We start from the raw sequence: 23,537 nt of genomic DNA on the forward strand, positions 1-23,537 counted from the left end.
TTTTTGTCATTGTGAAAAAGGGAAAAAAAAAAAAATTAATTTAAAAAAAAAAGGAAGATAGTTCCATTAAGGTATTAATTCAATTGGTGTACCATTCCTACATCCGTGAAAAAAACACAAAAAAAAAAAAAAACTCCAGATAGGGTGTGCCTCGCTGGTGCGACTAAGACAGAGACGCGGCCACGACAAACATGCAGCCGCTCGAATAGGCGACGAAAAAAGGCTGCAAAATGGCGCACACAAATATGAATTTAACTAATGGTCAACCTGCTCAAGTGGATATTAGCCCTTTGGGTTCCTTCTCCCCGCATCGGTCATGGTGAAGACGTAACCCCCACTGCAACCACCATTATGGTTGCCACCTGGGGCTCGAAAAGAAGACCGAGTTGACGGCGTTAAAAAATATGTTCATGCTCAGGTCGTTTCTACGCACATGCCTGTACAGCTGCCGCAGGTACTTCTCCTTGTAAATCCTTTGCAGCTTTCGCAGGAAGAGGAAATCCTCCTTGGTTAAGAAAGGCAAAAGGGCACAATAGTCAGCATAGGGGTTGCTAACGTGGAAGGTGTTCCCAATTGTCACGGGGGGAACTTTCGTGTCATACAAAACTTCGAAGATCTCCTGAAACGCACACTGCTTCGTTAATCCACCTGACGCAGATGATGCCTCCCCTGCGGTGGTCAAAACTGCCAACCTGTCCTTCGCCATATCATTCTGATTCCCCTTAACGTCAGCACTGCCAATGTTGTGTAGCCACGAAGCCGCATCTGCTAGCTTATTATCTACCCTGGTGGGTAGCATTTTCCTTTTCCCTTCTTCATCATCCACATTGGAGGGTAGGACACCCTGAGGACCCACCCCCTTCTTAACCTCATAATTATTTGGGCGACTGCCATACTTTATGTAGTTGTTTACACTCAAAACGACGTCTAAGAATTTCCTCAGATCCAGCACTATTTCAATGTTGTTTTTTTTCCTACTTCTTTGCCGTCTGCTATTGATGAGGTTATATATGGGTTGTTTCCTCGCCGGGAAGAAGCACGTCTTCTCATACTTGTGAACCCACTCTAGGGTGTACACATCTCCTGATTTGAGGCGTTCCAAAGGGTTCACTACGTCGGATGGGTTCTGATTAGTCTTCACCTCATCGGAGAACCACTTCTGTAGAAAGGTTTTCAAAATGGATTCCTGCTTCGCCTGATCCACACCGATACTTCCGGCTGACACCCGCTTGAATAGATCCTTCACATAGAAGACACCAATTAACGAGTAGGACGTTTCCCCCCCTACGAATGAGATGGGCATGATATAGGCTCTACTCTGACTGTACAGATCCTCATCGACGTCATCCTCGGCGTTCTCCACGATTGGCTTCTTTTCCTCCTTTGCATCGGTGTGAAGTGGCTGGTTAGGCGCGTTTTGCGTGATGCTTCCGTTTCCTTCCTCATCCATCCGATTCGCAACACCGTTCACCGATGATGTCGCTTCCCTTTCGGTGGTTTTTCCCACCTGCTGATCATACACAGCTTTCAAGCTCATCTTCTGCACCGTGTCGAAAATGGGATTTTCAAACTCGAGGAAAATCATGTTGAATTCCTTTGTGCAGTTCTGTCTGTTGTTACTCATCAGGTAGAGGAAGTGGTGCGTGATTTTCACTTCCTCTTCCCTGGATGGTTCATCTGTTTTTCTGTTCCCGCTGGAGAGAATATATTTCTCCTCAATCGCCTTGAACACATCGCTCTCGAATATGTTCTCTTTGGCGCCACTACCCGATGGGGGGAAATTTTCAATTTTCATTTTTTCCACGATGCGTAGGAAACGGCTATTCCTCTCTTCAACGTTCAGCTTAAACGAGTCGATGTCACTCCGTTCGTCTACAATTTTTTTTAAAGTCAGTTCAAGTTTTTTGTTCCAAATGCAATACTTTAACGATCCGTTGCAGAGGGGGCACTGTATAGAATGATCCCTAACTCTCGACAGGTCAATAACTGCACAGGACTTCTTCTCATCTTGGACAACCAACTGGTTCAAAATGTAGAATAAGATACACGTCTTGCAGACGGAGTACCCACAGTTGTTACTACACACAAGGATGTGTGAGTCGACTAAAATGTAGCTACATAATTTACATAGGAACTCACTTGGGATGTTTATTTTTTGTTCTTCCCTTATGTCAACATTTATTTCTTTTTTTGCCTCATGAGTAATATCACTCACATTGGACTTCTTCTTGATGTGCCGATGGATCAGAATCTTCGTCCCATTGTATATTTTGTCCTCCGCATTCAGGAAGGCCACTTCGTGGTCAGCGCCGCGAACTGCACTCCCCCCCTCATCCTCCTTGTACACGGAAAAATAAATGTCAATCTTGTTGTTGTAGTTGATGTTGCTTTGCTTGCAAATGATGTGCTTCAGCTCACTCGCCAAAATGTAGTTCTCGCTTTTGTTTATTTCGAGCAGCCTCCACAGGGAGTGCTCGCTGAATAGCCGGTATTGGATATACATGGGTATACAACTACACGTATTCCTATTGGGTTCCCCCAAGTCAGTATAAGCTTATGTGTCCCCTCTTCCAAACTGCTTTCGCGCTAAGAATGGTCATCCGTAGGGGAGGACACGTAAAAGGGGATTCAAGCAAAGAGGTCCTTTACATCCTGATTATGTGTCCTCGTTGCAAGAAGCGTGAATCCCCCTTCTGCGTGTGCACGTCCTTCAACTTGCTCTAGGCCATTCACTTGCCTAAGGAGGGATGTCCCCTGGGAACTTATTTGCACGCTGCCAAATTGTCACATGCTTCTCGCAAAAATTACTCGTATGTCAGAAGGAAAAATAACAAAGCAGCTCCAAAATGAGCAATATCAACAAACTGGCAACGTGTGATAAGTGTTAGGCGAGCCCCGGAAGAGCTACTTCCCCCTCATCAGATGGTCAAAAAAATAAAAAAATAAAAAAAAATCGAAAGAATATTTTCACGTACTATTTTATATCTATTGGGGGGTTGGCTGTTGGGTGCAATGTAACTTTCTCCAATTTATTGCAAAAATGGCTAGCCGCTCCGCACATGAGCAAGGGTTAACGCAGTTAAAGCTGCTCGTAAACCCGTTCAGCTTAGCCGCGTTAAATGTTATGCTTCGGCAGCCTCCACTACGCCACTTGGACTACTGCGCATCTACACAAGGCTGATAACGCTCATATTAAATAGAAATCCTAGAAGGTGTTTCCCGTCCTACGTGTAGCCACCACCACCATTATGGGGTGTTATTCCCCCATCCAACCTTTCCAAAAAAAGCAGTTTTACAACAGTTCCAAAGTTGTCGTTTTTGTTTTTCCTATACAAATAGCGGCAAAAAAAGTTGCATGCATGGCGAGGAAAAAAAAAAAAAAAATTAAAAACGCGAAAAAAGGGAGTTACACGGGGTACTTACCCCTAGTAACTCATAACGGGACATACTCAACGTTGCTTAAACTTCAACTGGGTGAATGTGTGCGTGTTTTGTGCGCCTCCCTCGGTAAACCTCAAAAAGTGCGCAAAAAATGTGCACACAAAACATGCACACATTATTCGTAAAGTCAAGCGATGGACTGAAAAATGTTTTTTCCACAAAAAAAAAGGGAGACAACATTCCCTTGGGCAAAAAATAAATGTATGCAGGTGGATACATAAAACAAATATATCGGAGTGACCAAAAAAAAAAAATAGGAAATTCAAAAATGCGTTCAAATGGTGGAGGGATGCATACTGGCGTGATTCCCCCCCATTGGACATACAAACTAATACACACGAGTAAATTTTTTTTTTTACCCCTCCCTCTTCTCATTCACAACGGGGTTCATAGATACGCCTTTTCCTGGATCACTTTTTCTTTTCTTCTTTTTTTTTCTCTTCGCTTCTCCCACTACGCCGTCTGATGAACGTGACACCCCCGATGGCTTCACTTTCCGCCTGAGCAACTTAATTAATCTCAACCCCCTTTTCAATTTTTTCCTTTTTAAGCAAATCAAATACTCCCGTCTTAATCCTCCATGGTTCAAACACAAACCGGCGCTTTTTTTTTCCTCCTTTTTTGTTTGCTTCGCTTGCTGACCATTTACTTTTCTCCCCTTCACGGAGTTCACCTTCTTAATCATGACGAGCTTTCTCCTGGTAATACGAAGTGGCCTCTTCCTCTCACGGGGAAGCTTCCCATGGGGATGTCCTGAAGATGTTTTTTTTCCTCCAAGTTGGGGATCGTAACTGTGGATCTTCTCCCCACAGGGTTGTAATTCTTCACATATGTCTGCTTTCACGTCCTCCTCTAAGCAGGGGTGCCTTATTCTACGTCTACTTCTGTAATTCGCATCACTGGATAATTTGCCACGCCGTTCCTTCTTCGATGCACTGTCCCCATTCCCGGGGATGCGACACACCCTTACCAATAATCTTCGCCTACCATTCGAACGGGCAGATATTTTCCCATTTAGGGAACAAAAAAAAGGGTTCTTCCTTGGGAGCAGTTTTACCCACCGCTTTTTCTTCATCGAGCAGGTTGGTACCTTCCTAACGGATGCCCTGTTGTGCGGCTTCCCCTTGGTTCCCTCCTGCACATGACTTTCTTTTACGTCATTTTTTGCTTTCGCCTTTCCCTCTTTCTTTCGGTTGGATAGAGCCTTCTCTTTAACCGATCGATGGTCCTTCCCCGTGCTCGCATCACTTTTCGCAACGTCCTTTCGGAGGTGCCCTTCGATCTCTCCACAACGTTTGTTACAGTTTCCATTCCCCTTCACCTCATAAGTCTTACAACTCAGACTATCACCTTCTAAGGTGTCTCCCCCATCAGGGTGGTTCTTCACATATGCAGTGGGTTCCACCGGGTCATTGCCCAATGGTACGACCTCTTTCAAACTTGCCTCCTTTGCAATCTCTCCTTTCTTCTTCCCTCCGGACATTTTCAGACCACTCCTGTGGCATGGTAACTGGCCACCAAGATACACCCTACCGTTGGGTTTAAAACGTGAAGGGGGCATATCTGAGTTCCCATTTTCGTTAGCCATTTTCTGTTTCTTCTTCTGGTCCTCCCCCTGGAAGACTTGTTCCCCCTCCGATATGGACGCCTTATGGTGGGACACAAAATTGAAAAATTTGAAAAGACTTATTCCAAAGCTGATTCCTGTGAGCATCAAGATATTCTCGTCATAAAAAAAAAAGTCGTACTTCTGTGCATGGTTAGAGGTGGGACGTTCTTCTCCTTCATCAGCTGCACTCACATCAATCTGTTTAATCGGTTTAATCGGTTTAATCGGTTTAATCGATTTAGTCGGTTCACCTCCCCCGTTGGTACTTCCCCCCTCGGGGAGCAACCCATTAGAGCTGCCCTCCATTTTGACCCCTATGAGGGACACTTCAAACGTGTAACTGCAATCGATACCGAACTCGCTTCCACATACATGCCTTGCTACGCCCCTGTTTAGATTTTCCCCTTTGAACTTTGTATCCTCCAGGGAAAACCAGGGAAGTGATGGTCCCAAAAGGTGAGGGAAAATTTCAGCCAGTTTTCTACCCCTTAGATGAGCCTTACTATCTGAATTGCCAAATAAAAAACAATTATACTTTCTTGAGTGCCCATGGAAATCACAGAAGAAGACAATTCTTCCATTCCTGTGAATTCTTCTTATGAGAGACTTTGCCGTGTGCACCGTTTGTTGCAGATAATAGATTGGTCTATTCCACTGTCTGTTTAGATCGAACCCATTCGAGCAGAGTCTATTATGTCCAAGAATCACCCCATCCACATTCAGCATCGGTATAATAATAAAAATAAAATTATTGCGAAGCGCATCAGCGTATGCATTGTCCGACGTGATAAAGGAGAGAAATCCATGCATGACGTAGCTGGCGTTCGTTTCCCCAGGGTGCACTCGTGCGGTTAGAAAAATTATTTTCTTCTCCTCCCGTGGCGACTGGATGGTTGCTTCCCCCGCAGGTGAGGGAGTCAACACATTGGTAGACCCACTTAAACAAGGTGACACCGCTGACCTGTACGGGCGCTTTCCTCCATCGTGATTTAACGAATGCATGGAATGCCTCTCTAGCAGCTGCTCAAACTGGCGCATAAATTCGTTGCAACATTTTCGGGGACTCCTTTCCCTGGGATGGCACAAATCGTACATGCACTTTGCGTCGTTAATATATGTGTATCCCCCGCAGCACTGGCACGGGGCCTCATTCGTGGCATCTACCAGGTTGGGATTTTCCCCTGGGGGCATACCAATACTTCCAACAGAATGGAGCTGCTTTGCTTGGTCTGCTTCCCCGGGAACGCTGCTCCGATGCGACGACCCTTCAATGTCAGATGACCCTACGTCGTTCCCCACAGTGTTCTCTGCACCTCCGTCATAACTGTCCCCATTAGGAGACGATTCCTCCGTTGCTTCCCCCACCTTGTCGTAATTCGTGATGGCTATAACCGGGCAGGCGAACCCACAAGCCGTCGTGCATAAGGTACCCTGCACGTAGTTAATTCTTTTCTCCCCCTGCAAAGTCTGCACGTGACTTTTTAGCAACCCCAGGTAGTGCAAAAGGTAGGAATAGGAGTACGGAAGGGAGCTAGCGAAATAAACCGTATCGTAGGGGTAGAGAAAATCGTAGGAAAATTCTAGTATGTAGGTGCAATAAGATAGCCTTTCAAAGGTATTCGTTTTTATATTAAAATGTTTCGGGTTGTCGTTTCTCGTGTAGGTAACATTGTAGGCTGCTCTCTCCCAGTGCACATTTTCCTTCATACATCTACCCTCGGAGAAAACCAAAGGAGAGTGTCCCTCTTTGTACAAAAAATAAGGCCTAGACATATTCTCTATTTTAAATTTAACCGAAAAAGGCTTCTCCAGTTTCTTCACATTACTAACTACAAACAAATCGGAAAAATCGAAAGAAACTTTCAAACCGTCGCTGTTTTCCAGATGGGCATCTCTATTTATTTCATTAACAATACTATCTGTACATTTTTGTTCGTTTTTTTTTTTTTTTTTTTCCTCAAAGTAGTCACTCTGGTAGTAATGTTCGGGGACATAACTTGCGCTGAAGTAGAACCATTGGTTCTTCTTCTCGTTCGATCTTATGTCGTTATTTAAAAATATAGAATAGACTTCTTTGTTCTTTTCCTTCAACACGTACTGCAAGTTTGCGCTTTCAAATTTTGCATTAAACAGGATGCTTCCTTTGGATACTTTCACTTCCCTTGTGAGGTCTGGGTTATACTTTGGCGGGTACACATACTTGTATGTAAGCCCTGGTTGCTCTACGCATCTGATATTTTTCAGCTTATCATAAATATTGGGGGGGCATGACGATGCTAACGATGGGAGTTCCTTCAGTTGGGTCTTTTCTCCCTTTTGTCTATTCCTTTGTATGACATTTGGGGTGCCCCCTGGTCCGGTAATCCCCCCCGTGTTAAGCAGACTGGCATGCCCCACAAACGAGTCATGCCAGGCGAACGAAACAGGGTCCAACTCACGCCCATTCCGACATATGCTCGAAAAGTTATAATTCAGGATCTCACCGATGCTGCTCATAGTTTGCATAAAGAGATCACTATTCCTTTGGTTCACATTTTCAAGGCGCTCCCTCAAAAAGTTTTTCAAGTTTTCAATTCTGTGTGGACAGTTCACCTGGTTCGTGATCTCCTTCATATCAATCCTGCCCATGTATACATCGTTAGAGTGCGTTTCCCTCGCTTGGTTCTTCTCTACCAAATGGCACGTCGTATCACACATTTTTGCACAGCGCGCTATTGTTGGAATTTCCACGTGCACATTGGTGCCTTCATAAATGGCCTTCACCGATTCGTGAAATATCAGGTCCAGCTGGTTCGCCTCCAGGGTGTTGCCCCTTCCTCTACCGCGTATATCCACATGGTTTCTACCCTCCCCGTGAGGAAGTCCCGACTTGAACTTTGCCTCTATCCCTTCCGACGGATCCTTTACCACCTCATTGTCTTTGCAAATTGGGAGTTCCCCCTCCTCACTTCTCTTTCCTTTGTCAGCCTCCTCAACACACCCCTCAGACCATACTCCCCTCCTCCGTCCACATTCCCCATCGACCCCTAAATAACGAAGTAAATAAACAGCGCCAGGGCTATGACAATCAAAATGGTGAAGATGACTACTATTGTCTTCATCTTCAATAAGCATTATACGATTAGAAGGGGGGGAAAAAAAAAGGAGCACTTCCACACAATAAAACTTGCTAAAAACACTCCCCTTTTGTGTGAAAAAAAATGGATAAGAAGAAAATGGGAATGAAAAAAAAAAAATTGCAAAAAAGGGCAAATTGATAAAAAAAGATAGAATGCGGCAAAATGACAAAGCTTGGGGAAGCAAAATTTCTTGGGCATTCCTCAGGCCCACGAAGACGTTTTTTTTTTTACTTTTCGAAAGAATGCAAAAATGGCAACATTACAAATGCGAAATGATCTTTAATTTTTTGCTCTATCTTCACAAAGGAAAAAAAAAAAATATAATTACACGAGGTCCGCGTTTATTCCTATACCACTTCGTAGTGACACGACGCCCCTCATTTATGTGCCGAGGGGACCATTCACATACCCCCACTGCAGCACTTTGCAAAAAAAAAAAAAAAAAAAAAAAGCTACGCACGAAAAGGTTAACGGTCACGCATAATACGTGATTTAGCAGAAATAGGTAACCCTTAAAAAGGAAGAAAAAACACAGGACCTTTCTTCCCTTATCTTCCTCCTTAAAGGCAAAATTTTTAGTGAGGTTATTTTCCTCCACGTGAAAAATAAAAGGCGGGAAGTGGCCAGGTCACATGGGAAAAAAAAAAAATTCAGGACAAATATACACATGCTGTGTTGCGTTCTTTTTTTCATTTCACCGGGTGGGGGGAAATCAAGACTGGAACAAATGCACACCTAGACATGGAACTGTTCTTTTTTTCTGTGCAGAAAAATGGCGCCTTCCTTTTGTGGCGCCCAAGTGACCCACCAAAGGTACCCGCAAAACGTGTGAACCACGGAGGAAAGAGTTCCCCACCGGAAAAAAAATTACCAAAATGTAAACCCCCACTAAATGAACGCACACCTGCCAGCGTGACAGGAAGTGAAAATGTTCCCTACCTTCATGGGAGTCTACCAACCCAATGGTTGCACCTTTCATCAAGTAGTCCCCACGACGTTGACCTGCACAGTACGGCCAACACGTGCCTATAGTTCCCTCTTCACAAAAAAAAAAAAAAAAAGTACCCCATCGGTTCCCCTAACAACAGCTCACTCCATATCATCCTTATCGTTGCAGAAAAGTTGTGACCTCCAAAATAGTCCATTTTGGGCTACCGATCAGCTCAGCCAATGAGGGAAGGGTACGATAAAGGGGTACGTGTTTAACACAAAGGTGTGGTGCTGATCTTTGCTCAATAGCCTCATTGCACTGCTTCGCTGGTGCGTTCCTAAAGATGGTTATTTCTCCGTTTCTTCGAACTTCCACGCATGAAGGTTGCCGCAGGAGGTGCACACCCCGCTTTGCAGGAATAGCGTTCCACCTTCTGCGAAACTGCACCATTGGGGTGTTTACTGCGCCACTTTTCCGCCTTCCCGAAAACGAAAAACGCGGGGCCAGGGGGGAACTCTACGCGCCTCTCAAAGGGGCAACTCGTTTATACAAATGAGGGACGCCTTGCGCGTATGCTGGCGTGTTAGGAAAAAAAAAAAAAAAAAAAATTAGCACAACTTCACCGTTGTCACTGTCAATGTCCCTGTCGATGTTGCTAACCATGTTGCCATCCCCGTTGCAAGTGTGCAGCTGCACCGCCCACTCAACAGTGTAGATCCACCCACGGGGGCGACCACACAATGGAGTCTCGACACGATTACGACGCAGTGAACTGCCTCATATCTCTCACCAAGAGCCGCAGTATACAGATGGACCTCACAATAGTAAAAAAAATACACAAGCTAATTAGGAAAAACAAAATAACTTGCTACGTAAACCTTTTCGACGTGGCAGAAAATGTATTCGCCAGTATAGCGTCCATCCTATGTAACAAGGTGAGGGTAGCTGTTTACCTTTTAAGAAGAAAGAAAGATGTTGCACATGTTGAGGATCCTCTTCTGAATGAAGCTACCTGGGGGAACAACCCCCCCCTCAGTGACTACTTAAAAGGGTATGACATGTGTAGCAGTGAGAGGTGCCGCTTAACCATTGTATACTATGTAAAGTCGCTCTCTTTTTGCTTTGAAAAAATTGGCAAAGCGGATAGACAAACCTTCTTCACCAACCTGAATAACCTTTCCATGTTGCTTACAATCGGTCTGAAAGAAACGGACAGCTGCAGTGAGTCCTTCCAAATAGCAGTGCTGAAATACGCCAAGAATCTCTTCCTGCGTGTTTACCCCGATGATATGTTCCAACACCTGGATGAAGCTGACATAGCCAAAGCGCAACAATCGGTTAGCAATTCTACACACCATCCATATGGACACCACAAATCGGAAGAAAAAAAAAAAGACCTCGATGCATTCTTCTGTCTCATGAAGGTCATCCAAACTGTTTTGCAAAACATAATCCAAAAAAAAAAAAAAATTAAATTCAAAAATATAAAGTTACTATTTATCATCCTGAAGAAGATAAAAAAGAATGTCCTCACATTGAAAATTTGTTTTGGAGCCATCAGCTTAAATCTCTTCCTCCTTTATCGAACTTGCCATGCGAAGGACATTCAAAAATTGATCGTAAAAATGTTTGCCATGTGTGTGGACAGAATATTGCTTTTTTGCCTGAACGGTCAGGTAAAATTGGGGGAAACGAACTTGGGAGGGGACCCCAAATGGGGCCGTTCGCCCACATGGCCAGGTGAACAGGAATATCTCTCCTCTATGCAAGGTTTGGGAGGCCCACCCAAAAGGCCATCTTCTGCCTCGTTTGTTGGACAGAACCATTTTACCTTGAGTAAGCAGAGAAAGACGCAATTGGGCCAACAGGTAGACGAACTGGTAGGCGAAGCGATCCACACCCCACGGTGCAACACACCCATAGACCAATCAACCGAAGACAAAACGATCATCGCGAATGTCTACTTCATCTGCTACTACGTGCTCACAAACTATGAGGACGAGATTGTCACAGAGGTTTCCCACCTCTGCAAAATTATAATAAAGTATTGGTACATGCTGCACAAGAACTTGGTTATGACGGGCTACTTTGTCCTTCTCTCTGAACTTCTTTCCGAGGGAGGAGACTCCTTTGCTGCTCGGTTGGAGCTCCTCCTGGGCAGTAGACACTTCGCTAACCTTTTGGATGTTCACAAGTTAAGCGTTCATCCGTTGGGTGGAGTGCAGCAGAGGGGAGGTGACAGCAGCGATTCAGGTAATGTTCCAGGTGTAAACGAACAGGGGGAGCCCCATCTACCCACCCTGCAGGATGACCTCCACGCCATCTTCACAAACCTCATAAAGTCGCTGCGGTCGGATGAGCACCCCCTTATCCACCTCGACCCCGAGGAAAATTGCACCCTGGAACGGTTAAATGAAAATATGGGTACCTACTACTTTAGGCACCTCTACAACGTGTTTATGTTGAGAAGGCAAAACGAAGTGTACCTTCTTCGGTTTCTGAGGGGCTATCTGTACTTCCATTTTTTTAATAGCCACACAGATGAAGTGCCAGTTGTGAGGGAACACTTCTCTGTAAAGTATTTCCTCTCCCTCTACGAAACGTCCAATGTGGGTTGTGTGAATAGGGGGACCTACCCCCCACAGTGCGATTCCTCCTCCATCCTCAGCGAGGACAATTCGTTATATTCCCTAAACCTGTATGAACAGGTAGATCATGGGGGAAGCTATTTCCCAGGTGATAAGTCTAACTGGACTCAAATCAGATTTTCCCGTTTTCGAAACATCAAGGACGGTTTGAAGTTGCAGGACGTGGGGTGAGTCCTACTCCGGCGAACGATGACGCGAGATGGGTTTCTTGTCGACCTGTGCGTCTCTTCACCAATTAGCCACATCTTTACTACATCACCCCTTCTTTACTTGATCATCCCATCGCAGACTCATTGGAGAGGTGAGCATCCTCTTCTTCCTCCTCTCGAGCGAAAGCGAACTGGAGAACCACCTGAACGAAATCATGTTTACCACGTGGGACAACTGCACGGAAGGCACCGGAAGGGGGACAAAAAGTGAAGAACTCGTTTTAACGAACAAGTGGTGGAAGGACATCCATCACTTCACCAACGCTATCGATTGGGGGAAGGGAAGGAACTCAGAGGAGGGGACATGTAACACATCTCAAGCAGACACGGCAAGAGATTTAACCCCCACGGGTGATGCATACAGGGAAGAGGAGGAACCCCCCCTTAAGCGAAAATGCAAGTGCCTCCACTTTATCAACTTTTATATGGACGCCCTCATAGTGATGCTCTGCACACATGCTGGAGTTCAGTTCGAAGGGGAAAATCAAACAGAGACAACCCCAGTTATGCCGCACAACCAACCCGTTTGTGAACAGGTCCTACAGAACGACCTGGTGAAAGACGTCATGCAAGAATATACCAACCTTCAAAAGGGCTACTTTTATTTAGCCCTTCAAATGAAATTGTCTCGAGAAACTCCTAACTTTAGGATGATCATGGAGAGGGTATTCTCCTTCCTAACATCCAAGAGGGTGAAAAAGGCGCACCATATGGATGGGGCTGATGAGGTGGACCTACGCCAGTACTACCTCTCCCTCTTGCTAATATGCATGAACAAATGCTTCTGTGTGTCATCCCTGTGTGGGTATCAAGATTTGGTTGAAAAATATTTCTGTAAAAATTTTGTTTTTTTCTTGTTAAACGTGAGTAACAGCTGTTCATATGTGAGGGAGCTGGCCGAGTATACGATACGGAATGTCCACCAGTGTCGCCATGGGGGAGTGCATACCGAAGTCTGGTCACCCAATGACAGTTGCATCTCCTCACACGCAGGGAGGAGGGGTGTTGTGTGCGTGCCCCCCCAGGGGAACCGCATGGAAGACATCCTAAACCAGAACAGCGAAGCTATATCAGCCTACATATACAAAAAAATAATAAACATGGATTCATTACACAGTTTGAGAAAATTTTCCACGCTGACGCAGTTCCTGGTGGTGAACCATTTTTACCACATTTATCTGTTCAAGGATATTTGCGTGCACATGATAAAGTACGCCAGGAGAATGCAGTTCCTTCGTCTGGATCGACAGAGGAAGGACGAAATGACGGTAATCATGCTGTCTCTTTTTAATCATGTCCTCTACTTGTTTTATGAGCATATCAGTCGGAAGAGGGTGAAATTGTGTGTGAAGGGGAACTACGTGGAGCAGGTGAAGAATCGCCTCCTTCACGGAGAAACGCGCGTGAATTTTACTCACCTGAAGGGGGCAGTTCGGAGCAGTGAAGACAGCGTTGACCAAAGTGTTGACCAAAACGTTAACCGACACGGCCACACAACTGCAGCGGTTCACGCCCCACCTGGCAAAGGAACCCCCCGCAGCATACTCCACAGACACGCTGAGCAGAAAAAGAAGAAGAAACTATTTTTACGCAACTCACTTTTATTCAAATTTCACGCAGACCTCTTCAATGTGATCCACCCAGACACAGTAACAAGTGACGATGCCAAGACGGACTGCATTAACAAAATAGAAGAATACATGAAAAGTATTGTAAAAAAAGCAAGGGAGAACATTCCGTGTGAGAGGCTTGTCAACATCCTTGTAGACGATGATTTCTACGACTTGTATGAGGAAGAAGGGGGGAGGAACACCAGTCCACCAAGGAATCCTGACGGAGTTTCTACAAAGGACCTTAAAGACAATAACTACATCAGGGTGAGGAAGTACCACCAGGAGGTTCATTACCCCGATATCAGACACACGGCAGAGCATATTTTCCACTTTGCAAAGAAGTTTCTCTGCCATGAGGAGTAAGTTGAGGGAAACCAGAAGGCAGGGCAGCCCGCAACGTGGTCCATGACACAGTTGCGGTTCCATCGAGTGACGTGGTACACCCACGCATTCATATGTATGTCTCTTCCGATACACACCCATTTGCAGCGTCTACGTGCGATTCAGTGCCCACCTCTGCGTTCTACGATGCCTCTTCATCTTTTCAACGCGATTGTATGAGCTCTACCCGAAGATATACCAAGTAATTCACCACAGAAAAAAAAAAATGCTCTTTTGCACCACAGTACGATAAGGGCGAGTGAAGAAATCGCATTGCAATCATCATTGCACGTTTTCTTATTTCCCTTTCACGTCATTCTTTTTCCCCTTTTCCAGCTCTGGGGCTACGTAAAAATCAACTTCAGAAAAAACGACTACATGAACGACATAGTCCTGTTGAACATAATTAATTACGTGGCAACCATCGATGAGAAATTCTCCCCAAATCTGTAAGTCGAAAAGGAAAAAAGGAGGAGGTGCACTCCTGCACATGCCTAACGTGGGTGGACACATATTGGTTGCCTGAATGGACGTCCCGTCTGCCCTCCCGTCGATGGGGAAGCGTCCACACACGCGTCCTTATTCCCGCATGGGAAGAAACGGCAATATCTGCACTTTTTTCCATTTTTTCCCTTTTTGCCTGACCTGTTCAGGCGATTTTTATGTCATATATATATATATATATATATTTTTTTTTTTTTTTTTTTTTGTTCCCCCTTTTTTTTTAGCATCCTTGGCGACATCATACCGGAGCTTTTCCGCAAAATGGAGAAGTTCGAAATGGGAAAGGAGATGCCCAAGCAGAGCTTCGAGCACAGGTGAGACCATCCCCTGGGGGGAAAATTCCTACATGTGTGAAGCGTGTGTGTATGTACACATGTGCATAACCATGCTGATGTGACTACCACCCCTACACACACCCACACAGGTTCCTCCTGAATGCAATGCTACTCCTCGTGAATGTGTCGAAGGAGGAAAGCTGCTTCGAACAGATTCACCCCTTTGTTACTTACTTTTGCCTAAAGTGTCTGCGCGAAGGAGTGGACGAACAGATTAAGAGGCTCGCCCTAAACATTATTTGCAACTTTTTCCTCATTGACATTCCAAAGGTACAGAAAAGCTTCCAAACGGATAGGAATGTCTGTTGCGACGTGGACGTATGTTCGTGTAGTCCTTACGTTGGGCGAATTCATCACATGAAATGTTTTTATTTCCATTTTTTTTATGAACACTGCTATGCGACTTTTACAGATAAACCGAGCAATACAAAACCTGCGCATCGTTAAAGAGAGGATTAACCAAACGTACGGAAACAATGGAACTGGAACCGAAGACGAAAATTTAAGAGCCCTATTCCATGGAAGTATCCTTAACGACGTGTCCTTAGAGCAGCCGTTACTATTCCTTTCTTGTTTCCTGCAAGAGCAGAATCTGAGGGATGTCCTTTCTTTAGCATTTCATGTCGATCACAGGATGGTTATTTTTTTGCTAACTTATTTTGAGTTTTTGCAAATGAAGTGCAGGTATAAATGTCGCTTGAACCAGCACTGCCTCCTCGTGTCCAGTCACTTCTTAGGGGAGGACCACGCAGGGCTGTCCCAATCTTTGGTGTGAAGCGTCGGCCTGGTGTAGGCAGGGTAAGTAGTCCCCCCCTGTTACGATATTATTTGTCACCCTCACCATTACGAACACTATTGTTATGGGTCGTTTCATTTTTCTTCCTTCCCCGAACCATAGCAACTCTCCTACCATTTTCAAAAATGACTCCAACGTGATGCGAACCGAACTGCAAAGCTGACTATTCAGCCATATGGATACGCGTTGCAGCTTATGTGCATCCCGCTGTAAGCTGCTCTGAAGCTGTTAATGAGGCCAATGCAGCGCAACGGATCATTTCGTTATTTTTCTTCCCTTCCGTTGTTTTCTTTTTGTGCTTTAAAGCTACTCCACTATCCATTTTGTGCATTCACGTTGGCAACAACAATCAGGACGTTTCGCCTGCACATGGGGTAAATATAACATGTGAAGTGGCTTCAAAAGGATTTTTTTTTTTTTTTTTTTTTTTTTTTTTTGTTAAGATACTTTCCCCTGTAGTGGGAATAAACTCTATTTTTTTTTCTCTCCACGTAGAAGTCCTTTTTTTTCGTTCATCGTAAGATTGACTTGTGCGTCCGCTTCGCTGCTTCGATGTTCCAACGCGCTCTACCAACGCAGGTGCACTTTCCCCCCTACGGTTACTCCACTAACGGGGGGCAACAATCAGGTGTTACACTTCCTACATCGCTATGCTGGTAGATCGGATAAGCACAGGAAGGCTAACTCGCGGGGAGAGTAGGAACTACCGAAGCATCCCCCAAGTGTGTACCCCCCACCTGCTAGTGGGGAATGTCCGAACTGTTAAATGCTCTCCCACCTTCTGTTAATTGCTTTCATTTTGAACCCCTTTGTGATAACCAGTCCCCTTGGTGGAACCCGTGCCAGGGGCAGATGTGCCCCCACGTTCATAAGAACCCACCCCTTTCAAATAGCAAAAAGTCAAATTCAACAATTGTACAGAAAAAAGGGGACTTATGTAATCCGTGCAAGAGGTGGGCACCACGAGAAGGAGAGTCGAAAAGGGACAAGACGAGACAAACGCAGAAATGGAAGCTCTAGTGACCACAGGGAAGATACTAAACCTAAGCGGGAATCTACCCCTATTAGCAAGGACTCCGTGAGGAAGCACGACAGACGCAAGCACACCTATAATACGTCCAGCATTTCAAACAGGAGAAAAAAAAAATATACAAAGGAGGAAGTCAAAGCGGAGAAGGAAAAACAGTTGAAAGGTAAGTTCAGGAGAAAAAAAAATTACCAGGGAATTCTAAAAAAGGAGAAGAAGCAGGACAGAAGGATCAACCATACGGATGGTGGTGAGGAGGTCGACAGGAAAACAGATCTGCCTAATGGCAGGGGGGGAGATTCGCCAAATGAGGGGGCCACCAGGGAAAAGCGAAACCGCGGTGGAAGGAGAACCAACCGAGGAAGACGAACCCTTTCTCAGAAGGAGCAGAAAATCCTGGACATGTTTCAGAATGACCTGAACGAGTCTATTGAAAGGCTAAATAAAAAGACGAGAAAATATGAACTGTGCAGGCAAAATGAAAACTTGAAAAGCGGACTGCAGGGCAACGAAATACTACGCAAGGTATTATCGGTTGGCAGAAGCGGAAAGAGGAAAGAAGGGAGAAAACCGAGAGGGAGTCTTGCCAGTGAAGATTCTCCTCAGATGAATAGGGGCGTCTGCAAATATGTGGACGACATTAGCGATGACGCAGGGGGGGAACAAATTAAACATTCAGGTGAGAGGACCAAAAAGGAGAGAAACGCGCAACAGAAGGTGCAACTGCATTCATCACCATATCGAGAAGCAAGAACCCAAAAAGGGAACACACACAGTAAGGGAAGGAAGACAGCATTGGAAGAAACGAACATGACAAAGTTGAGCCAAAGGAAGGGAAGAAACCACCCCCAGGAAGAAGACACTGATAAGGACGGAGAAACAAACGAAAGAATCCACAACGATGAAGTCGAAGGAGAAAACTTAAATCAAAAAAGGGCTGTTATTAAAATAGGAAAAAGTGTAGACCCCTTTAGAAGGAGAATTCACATCGATTACGACAGTTGCTCTCTGAGCGATGAGGTGCGTAAACGACTGGCCAAGTTTAGCAGCATCATCGATTTGAATGCAAACGGAGGGGGGAAGAAGCGCAACACAGAGGGGGGCACGACGGAGGAAGCAACGAAGGAAACAACAAAGGAAGAGACGAATTGCACGACGGAAGAGTACCGCACCTTTGCAGACCTAGGCATCTGTGACAACTTCCTGAACGTCTACTTAAAATACAACGGTATTGAAAAACCGACGGAATACCAAGCCAAGTTCATCCCGCTACTTATTCTTTTCATGAATAATGGCTATAGCGATTGGAGGAATTGCTCTGGTGGGAACGGAAAGATGGGGGAAGCAGCCAGCTTGGGAGGGGCCTACCCCCCTGTTGAGCGCATAATCTACGTGAACAAATACAACGAACGGAGTGGGAAACTCATTCGGACCTTCTTCCTTCATTGCCCCACGGGGACTGGAAAGACGTTCATATACGTCCTTCCTCTGTTCCAGCACATTATGAATGTGTGCTTTGGCGTGACCCCGTGTTTGGAGGAAGCGACAAAAGGGGGGCAGCCCGCATATGTTGGTGCGAATTCTGATGTAACTTCGAATGGCACATCCGCTTCGTGCACCGAATCAACCTCTTCTTATGAGAGCACCCCCCAAGACGGGGAAACCTTCTACGTGAGGAAGGAAATTAACGCCGACGTGACTTCCTTTTTCTGCTCCAACGTGAAGCAAGAGGAGCAGCATTTTATCACCCAAAATAAGCGTAACGTAGCGGCAATGATGAACACCCTAATCAGGATGAACCCCTCCGGGGAAGTGAAACAACCCAACTGTAATGACCACATGGTGGGAAAAAAAACCCCCCCGTCAGATAAGCACCCCAAAAATGACGTCCTAATTGTTACATACAATAAAGAACTAGCCGTGCAGATATATCACCTGTGTAAAGATTTAATCGAATCGTTTTTCAAGTCTTCCAAGTCGAAGTTCTTCGAGTTTAATGACTCCCTCATGTGGTCCCACTTGCCCAACGTGGACCCGCAAAGGAAGACCTTACTGGAGCGCTTAAATGTGAACTTTAAAAAAAAAAAAAATTTTAACGTGCATTTACTAATAGGGGGGAACAACATCAAGTACCAGTTGAAGGGGTTGAAACGGCCCAAGGTGCACTTGACGGGGGAAATCGCACCAGAGGGGGAGGCATCGGTGGACCCATCCCAGGAACCCTTGCCCACAGTAGAAGAAGACCTCATCGAGCACGTGAACATCTACGTAGGAACACCAGGCAGGTTAGAAAGGCTAATCAATGAAAGGCAAATCATTAACCTGGAAAATATTTCAACCATCGTATTTGATGAATACGATTTTTTTTTTAATTCCTTTCGGGGGAAGGGTAGTGAAGAGACAAAGACAGACAAAAAACCTCACGTGGAAAATGAATTTTTTTCAAAAATATTAAGAAGCATATATAGTACTACGAAGAAGGGTCAGCCTGGGAAGGGTCCTCTCCCCCCGTGGACTTCCCTCACCAACGTCATTTGCTGCAGCGCAACTCCAGCGGTGTATTCCTACTTGACCTTCACACGGCATATCATTACGACGAACTTTTTACGCCACCTCCATGGGGGGAACGAATCGGTGGGAAAGGGAGCAATTGTGCAGGAAGTAGCCCCAATGGGGGAAGCAGTACCTATGGAAGAAACAGTACCTGTGGAAGAAACAGTACATGTGGAGGGAGAAGCATCCAGTGGAGGGTACTCACGTCGAAAAAGCCTCCCACCGGGGGACCGACCCCCCATTGACCGCAAACTGGAGGAAAGTATGTTAAACGGATTGTTCAACCTAAAGGAGTTCGGAAAGATTCCCGAGAACCTGATTCACCTAAATTACACCTACGATAAGAGGAACCGAGAATGGAGCAACAGCGCCACAATAAACTTTTTAAATGTACTCTTTTCGAACCCCCTGCGGAAGAACGTCCTGGTGTTTTGCAATACCAAGGTAAGGGCGAACAAAACGCGTGCATACATATGCGTTTATATATATATGTATATGTGTGTGTATGTGTGTGTGCTTGTGCTGTGCAGAGGGCTGTCCCCGTTTGACTGGGGTGAAGTCCGCTTGGACCGAATCATCATATCGTTGGGGGGATTGCACAGTTGATGTGCCACCGTGTCGATATGGCGTTACGCCTGCACACACCACTTAACCGATTAACCGATTCGCTGTTTGGTCCACCTTAGAAACGCGTCATGGACCTGTGGAGCCTCTTCCGGAACCGATTCGACGTAGATATCCAGACCATCTTCGCAGAGAAAGACAAAAAAAGAAAAAAAATATTCAAGGCTATTAACTACGCCAACTTTTTTAAGAACGACCTGGTGGATTACAAAAATTTGAAAAAATACGTGAACTTTATGTTCCTCTCGACAAACTTGCTCTACCGGGGGATCAACTGCATGGGCTTCACCACCATCGTGAACTTTGATATGCCTTCAGGTGAGTCTCGCATTGCATATAGGCAGCTCTCTACGTCACTGCATTTGTGTGGACATATACACACCATTACATGCGATTTTCCCCTCTTGTAGACCCCACGGAGTACGTCCACCGGTGCGGAAGAATAGGAAGGATTAACAACAAGGGCATCATCATTAACATTTTTGAAAAGAGCTTTCGGCGCACATACAAGAGAAGGATCTTTTCCAAGCTGGGCATCCATCCTTACGACGTCGACTGCTACATGAACAATCTGTTCACGCTGGGGGGGGACGAACTTCAGGGCGACGTCGGGAAAGAAGTTTGGAAAGAAATTGACGACGTTGTCGAAGTTGAATCGAAAGTGGGCTCTGTGACTCACTCCACGGCCCTCCCAAACGGTAGCACCCACAGGGAGGGCAACCCCTAAAACGCTCCGCGCGTGACGGAAAGGGTGCCAACAAAATTTCATCCAGCCCCAAAAGGCGGCAACGCAACACCCTGTACCGAGTTTGCCTTTTTTTTCGTATTTTTCTTTTTTTCATTCGAATTGCTCCCACCATCAAATGGGTACCCAACAAAGGGGTGCTTTGTAGATATGCCTAGTTTGTTTCTCCCGCGCGATTTTGCACAAGCCAAGTGGAATTTTTTTTTTTTTTTTTTTTTTTTTTTCCGATGATCCACTGCCCGATAGTGCATACATTTGAGTGTAACATTTTTTTGGCTAGCTGGATTATACTACACGATCGTGTGGGTAGTTTTTCGTGCACATCTTTTACCTCCCTTCCCCCCTATTGACCACGCTGTTATTTTCCCCGATGAACTGCGCCTTCCTGTTTTATGGCAAGCCCTGCAGCGGGAAGGACACCTTCATAAATCTACTCCTCAGGAAGAGGAAGCAGCTGCAGTTGTTCCTCTTCCTTTTTAACCATTTGGTCCACAAGGATGACTCCAACGTACGTTTAAGGGAGAAGATATTTTTTATCCAACTTATTAAATATTACTATCGGATTGGAAGGCGGAAGAGCAACGTTTCCATATCTTTTTGTCATGGGGGGGAGACTGAACGGAAAGTGTCTTTCCGCTTTTTGGTCCATCTGACGAAACATCTCCTTCACATTTGGAGGAACTCTGGGTGGGACCCGGGTGCGGGCTCTAAAGGGGCTAAAAATGGAAGGGCAAAAAAACAACCCCCACGTGGAGCTCCCCCAAAAGGGAGCACCCGTCAACTTTACCCAACCCGGCGAAGAGTCCCCCAAAGGAATCCCCTCAGGAGAACTGAGCTGCCCAACCAGTCGATCTTCCCCCTCATTTGCTACTTGTACGAACAGAAAGATGAATGGATGTCCTATTATCGTTCCTACCTACGTAGGAATAAAATAAAAACTTTTAACGTATCGTTAGATTTTATAGAAAAGCAGTTATATCGTGGACATCCACCGAAAGTGACCTCCTTAAATTCATCGAAAGTTGATCAAAGGGAACTTCATCTGCTACTGAACAGGAGGTACACCGTCTATGGGAGGGAGAAACATGATCGGGGTGTCTATTACCCTATTGTAAAAAGGACGACAATCAAGGGAGGACACAATATGCTGATCAGGGGGGCCATCCATAAAGAAGAAAAAGGAACAAACATGGCAAAAAAACCGACTTGGGCTAACCAAGTTAAGTACTGGAGAACGGCCAGACGTATTGCCTACGCCTACTGTGCATCCCTAATGCAGGCGAAAAATCAACGGAGTAGTAACAACCCCTGTGGGGTAAAGGCTGAGCATGTCTTTATCCTCCTTAACGACACATTCCACTTGCCCTCAATGAGGAAGAAGTACTACCTTTTGTGCAGGAGGTGTAAGGACATGCACATATAACAATATATATGTGTGAACTTATGGGGGGAAAAAACTGACCTGTCCCGCCACTCCCCCTTTACACGTTCCCCTAACGACGGAACAACCATCTACACTAATAAGCATGTTATTCACGAAACTAACCATTTACCCCCCTTCGCAGACCACTTTAACTACGCGCAAATTTACCTAAATGCGCTCCTAAAAATATGTTTAGAACGAAACCGACACAGAAAAAAATTCAAACCCATAGCAGACAAAACAATTGTGCGGAACCACTTTTATCACCAGAAATATGCCGTCCGTTTTAGGGAGGCAAGCCAAACGAGATCACCCAACCTGGTTACTGTCGTACGTGGGGGTAGGAAGTGGCAGAAGAAGGTTTTCTCCATTCAGGTGGACTCCTCAGTTCCGCAAAAGGTTTGCCGTGTGGATGCCGTCTTAAAGGATATAAACTTTACAACTGCCCATATGCATCCCCCTACGCGCAGTAGAAAAGACATATGTGCATTTACCACCACCCCGAATCAGCTTACAGATACATTGCGACTCATCTATAACCATTTGGACGAATTTAGAAATAAGACTTGGCGGAACCAGACTAAAAACGTGCAGGAAGTAAAGCGGGATAATCTTCCAAACCGCCTGGATGTAAGGACGTCTATATTGCCATCCATCCATGTTCATTGTTCACATGTTCAGTTCCACCACGCGAATCACAGTGGAGAGATGTCCCAATTTGTCCATTTCCCTCTACGCAGATGTTAAACCTTATGGTTAACAGAATAATTCACGAGAAGTTGAAGTCCCTCCCGAATGGTATCACAGAGTTGGCAGTGAGTCACACACAAACGTGACACGCAGAAGTCGGCCACCCATTGGCGCTAAAAATTGTAAAAACCCCACAACAAGGTAGTAGTAGAAAAGAGCAATTTTATTTCCTTTCATTTTTTTTTCAGAACGGAAGAATGAATGTGCCAAGAAATTGCGCGTAATTAAACTGAGGCTCTTAAAAGGTATGATCAGTCGAGGATGCACTATCCGATCAGTGCATAATCCGTGTGATGTAAAATGTTTTTTCTTTTTTCCCCCTTTGTGTTTTCCAATTGTTTGCAGAATGTAGGGATGGTAGGGATTATTCCATGAAGGACCTCGATGATATGTTTCATGTGGAGTAGACAGTATGGAGCGTCCTTGGATCATCACGTGGACATTGTACTGATTCCCCGCCGGGTGAATTTCCCACCACCACCAACAACAACCGCTTTGAAGCGAAAAAAAACATTTCATACAGGGACGCACTAAGTCTAATAAATCACGAAAAAAAGAATTGCGAAGATAAAAACGGAAACGAAATAATTTCATTCCGTTTATTCATAAACAAGAGATTTTTTTTTTTTTTCAGTGGATTGTTTTTTTGCATGAACACAGCTAGCCATGTGCATGCTGTAAAAAAAAAAAAAAAAAAAAAAAAAAAAAATGATCTGGCTAGCCCAGTTAGGATTCCCCCCTTGCGAAAAAAGCGTCGCAAATCGTTGCAGGTGATTGCAGAGAGTTGCAAATCGTTGTAGATGAATGTAGAGAGCTACACATCGATGAC

At 45.2% G+C, this 23,537-nt stretch overlaps 4 protein-coding genes across 4 annotated transcripts; 2 read left to right on the forward strand and 2 right to left on the reverse strand.

Annotated features, from left to right (window-relative positions):
• Positions 1-349: 349 nt before the first annotated feature.
• PCOAH_00002940 (Uncharacterized protein) lies at positions 350-2,503 on the reverse strand (the record flags this gene model as incomplete). The annotated part of the gene is made up of 1 exon (XM_020057109.1): positions 350-2,503. One exon carries the CDS (start codon positions 2,501-2,503, stop codon positions 350-352), a length of 2,154 nt encoding a protein of 717 aa, XP_019912735.1.
• Positions 2,504-3,796: 1,293 nt separating this feature from the next.
• On the reverse strand, positions 3,797-8,164 carry PCOAH_00002950 (Zinc-carboxypeptidase; the record flags this gene model as incomplete). Its single annotated transcript, XM_020057110.1, has 1 exon — positions 3,797-8,164. The coding sequence occupies one exon, from the start codon at positions 8,162-8,164 to the stop codon at positions 3,797-3,799; it is 4,368 nt and encodes a 1,455-aa protein (XP_019912715.1).
• A 1,676-nt stretch (positions 8,165-9,840) lies between these two features.
• Positions 9,841-15,565, forward strand: PCOAH_00002960 (Uncharacterized protein; the record flags this gene model as incomplete). Its single annotated transcript, XM_020057111.1, has 7 exons — positions 9,841-11,915; positions 12,037-13,929; positions 14,060-14,153; positions 14,288-14,400; positions 14,680-14,769; positions 14,880-15,108; positions 15,203-15,565. 7 exons carry the CDS (start codon positions 9,841-9,843, stop codon positions 15,563-15,565), a joined length of 4,857 nt encoding a protein of 1,618 aa, XP_019912644.1.
• A 787-nt stretch (positions 15,566-16,352) lies between these two features.
• On the forward strand, positions 16,353-23,115 carry PCOAH_00002970 (Uncharacterized protein; the record flags this gene model as incomplete). Its single annotated transcript, XM_020057112.1, has 8 exons — positions 16,353-19,610; positions 19,853-20,108; positions 20,201-20,451; positions 20,846-21,938; positions 22,101-22,588; positions 22,699-22,756; positions 22,897-22,953; positions 23,054-23,115. 8 exons carry the CDS (start codon positions 16,353-16,355, stop codon positions 23,113-23,115), a joined length of 5,523 nt encoding a protein of 1,840 aa, XP_019912623.1.
• Positions 23,116-23,537: the final 422 nt, after the last annotated feature.

Source organism: Plasmodium coatneyi, chromosome 2 (genome assembly GCF_001680005.1).
Source record: "Plasmodium coatneyi strain Hackeri chromosome 2, complete sequence".
Lineage (NCBI taxonomy): Eukaryota > Apicomplexa > Aconoidasida > Haemosporida > Plasmodiidae > Plasmodium > Plasmodium coatneyi.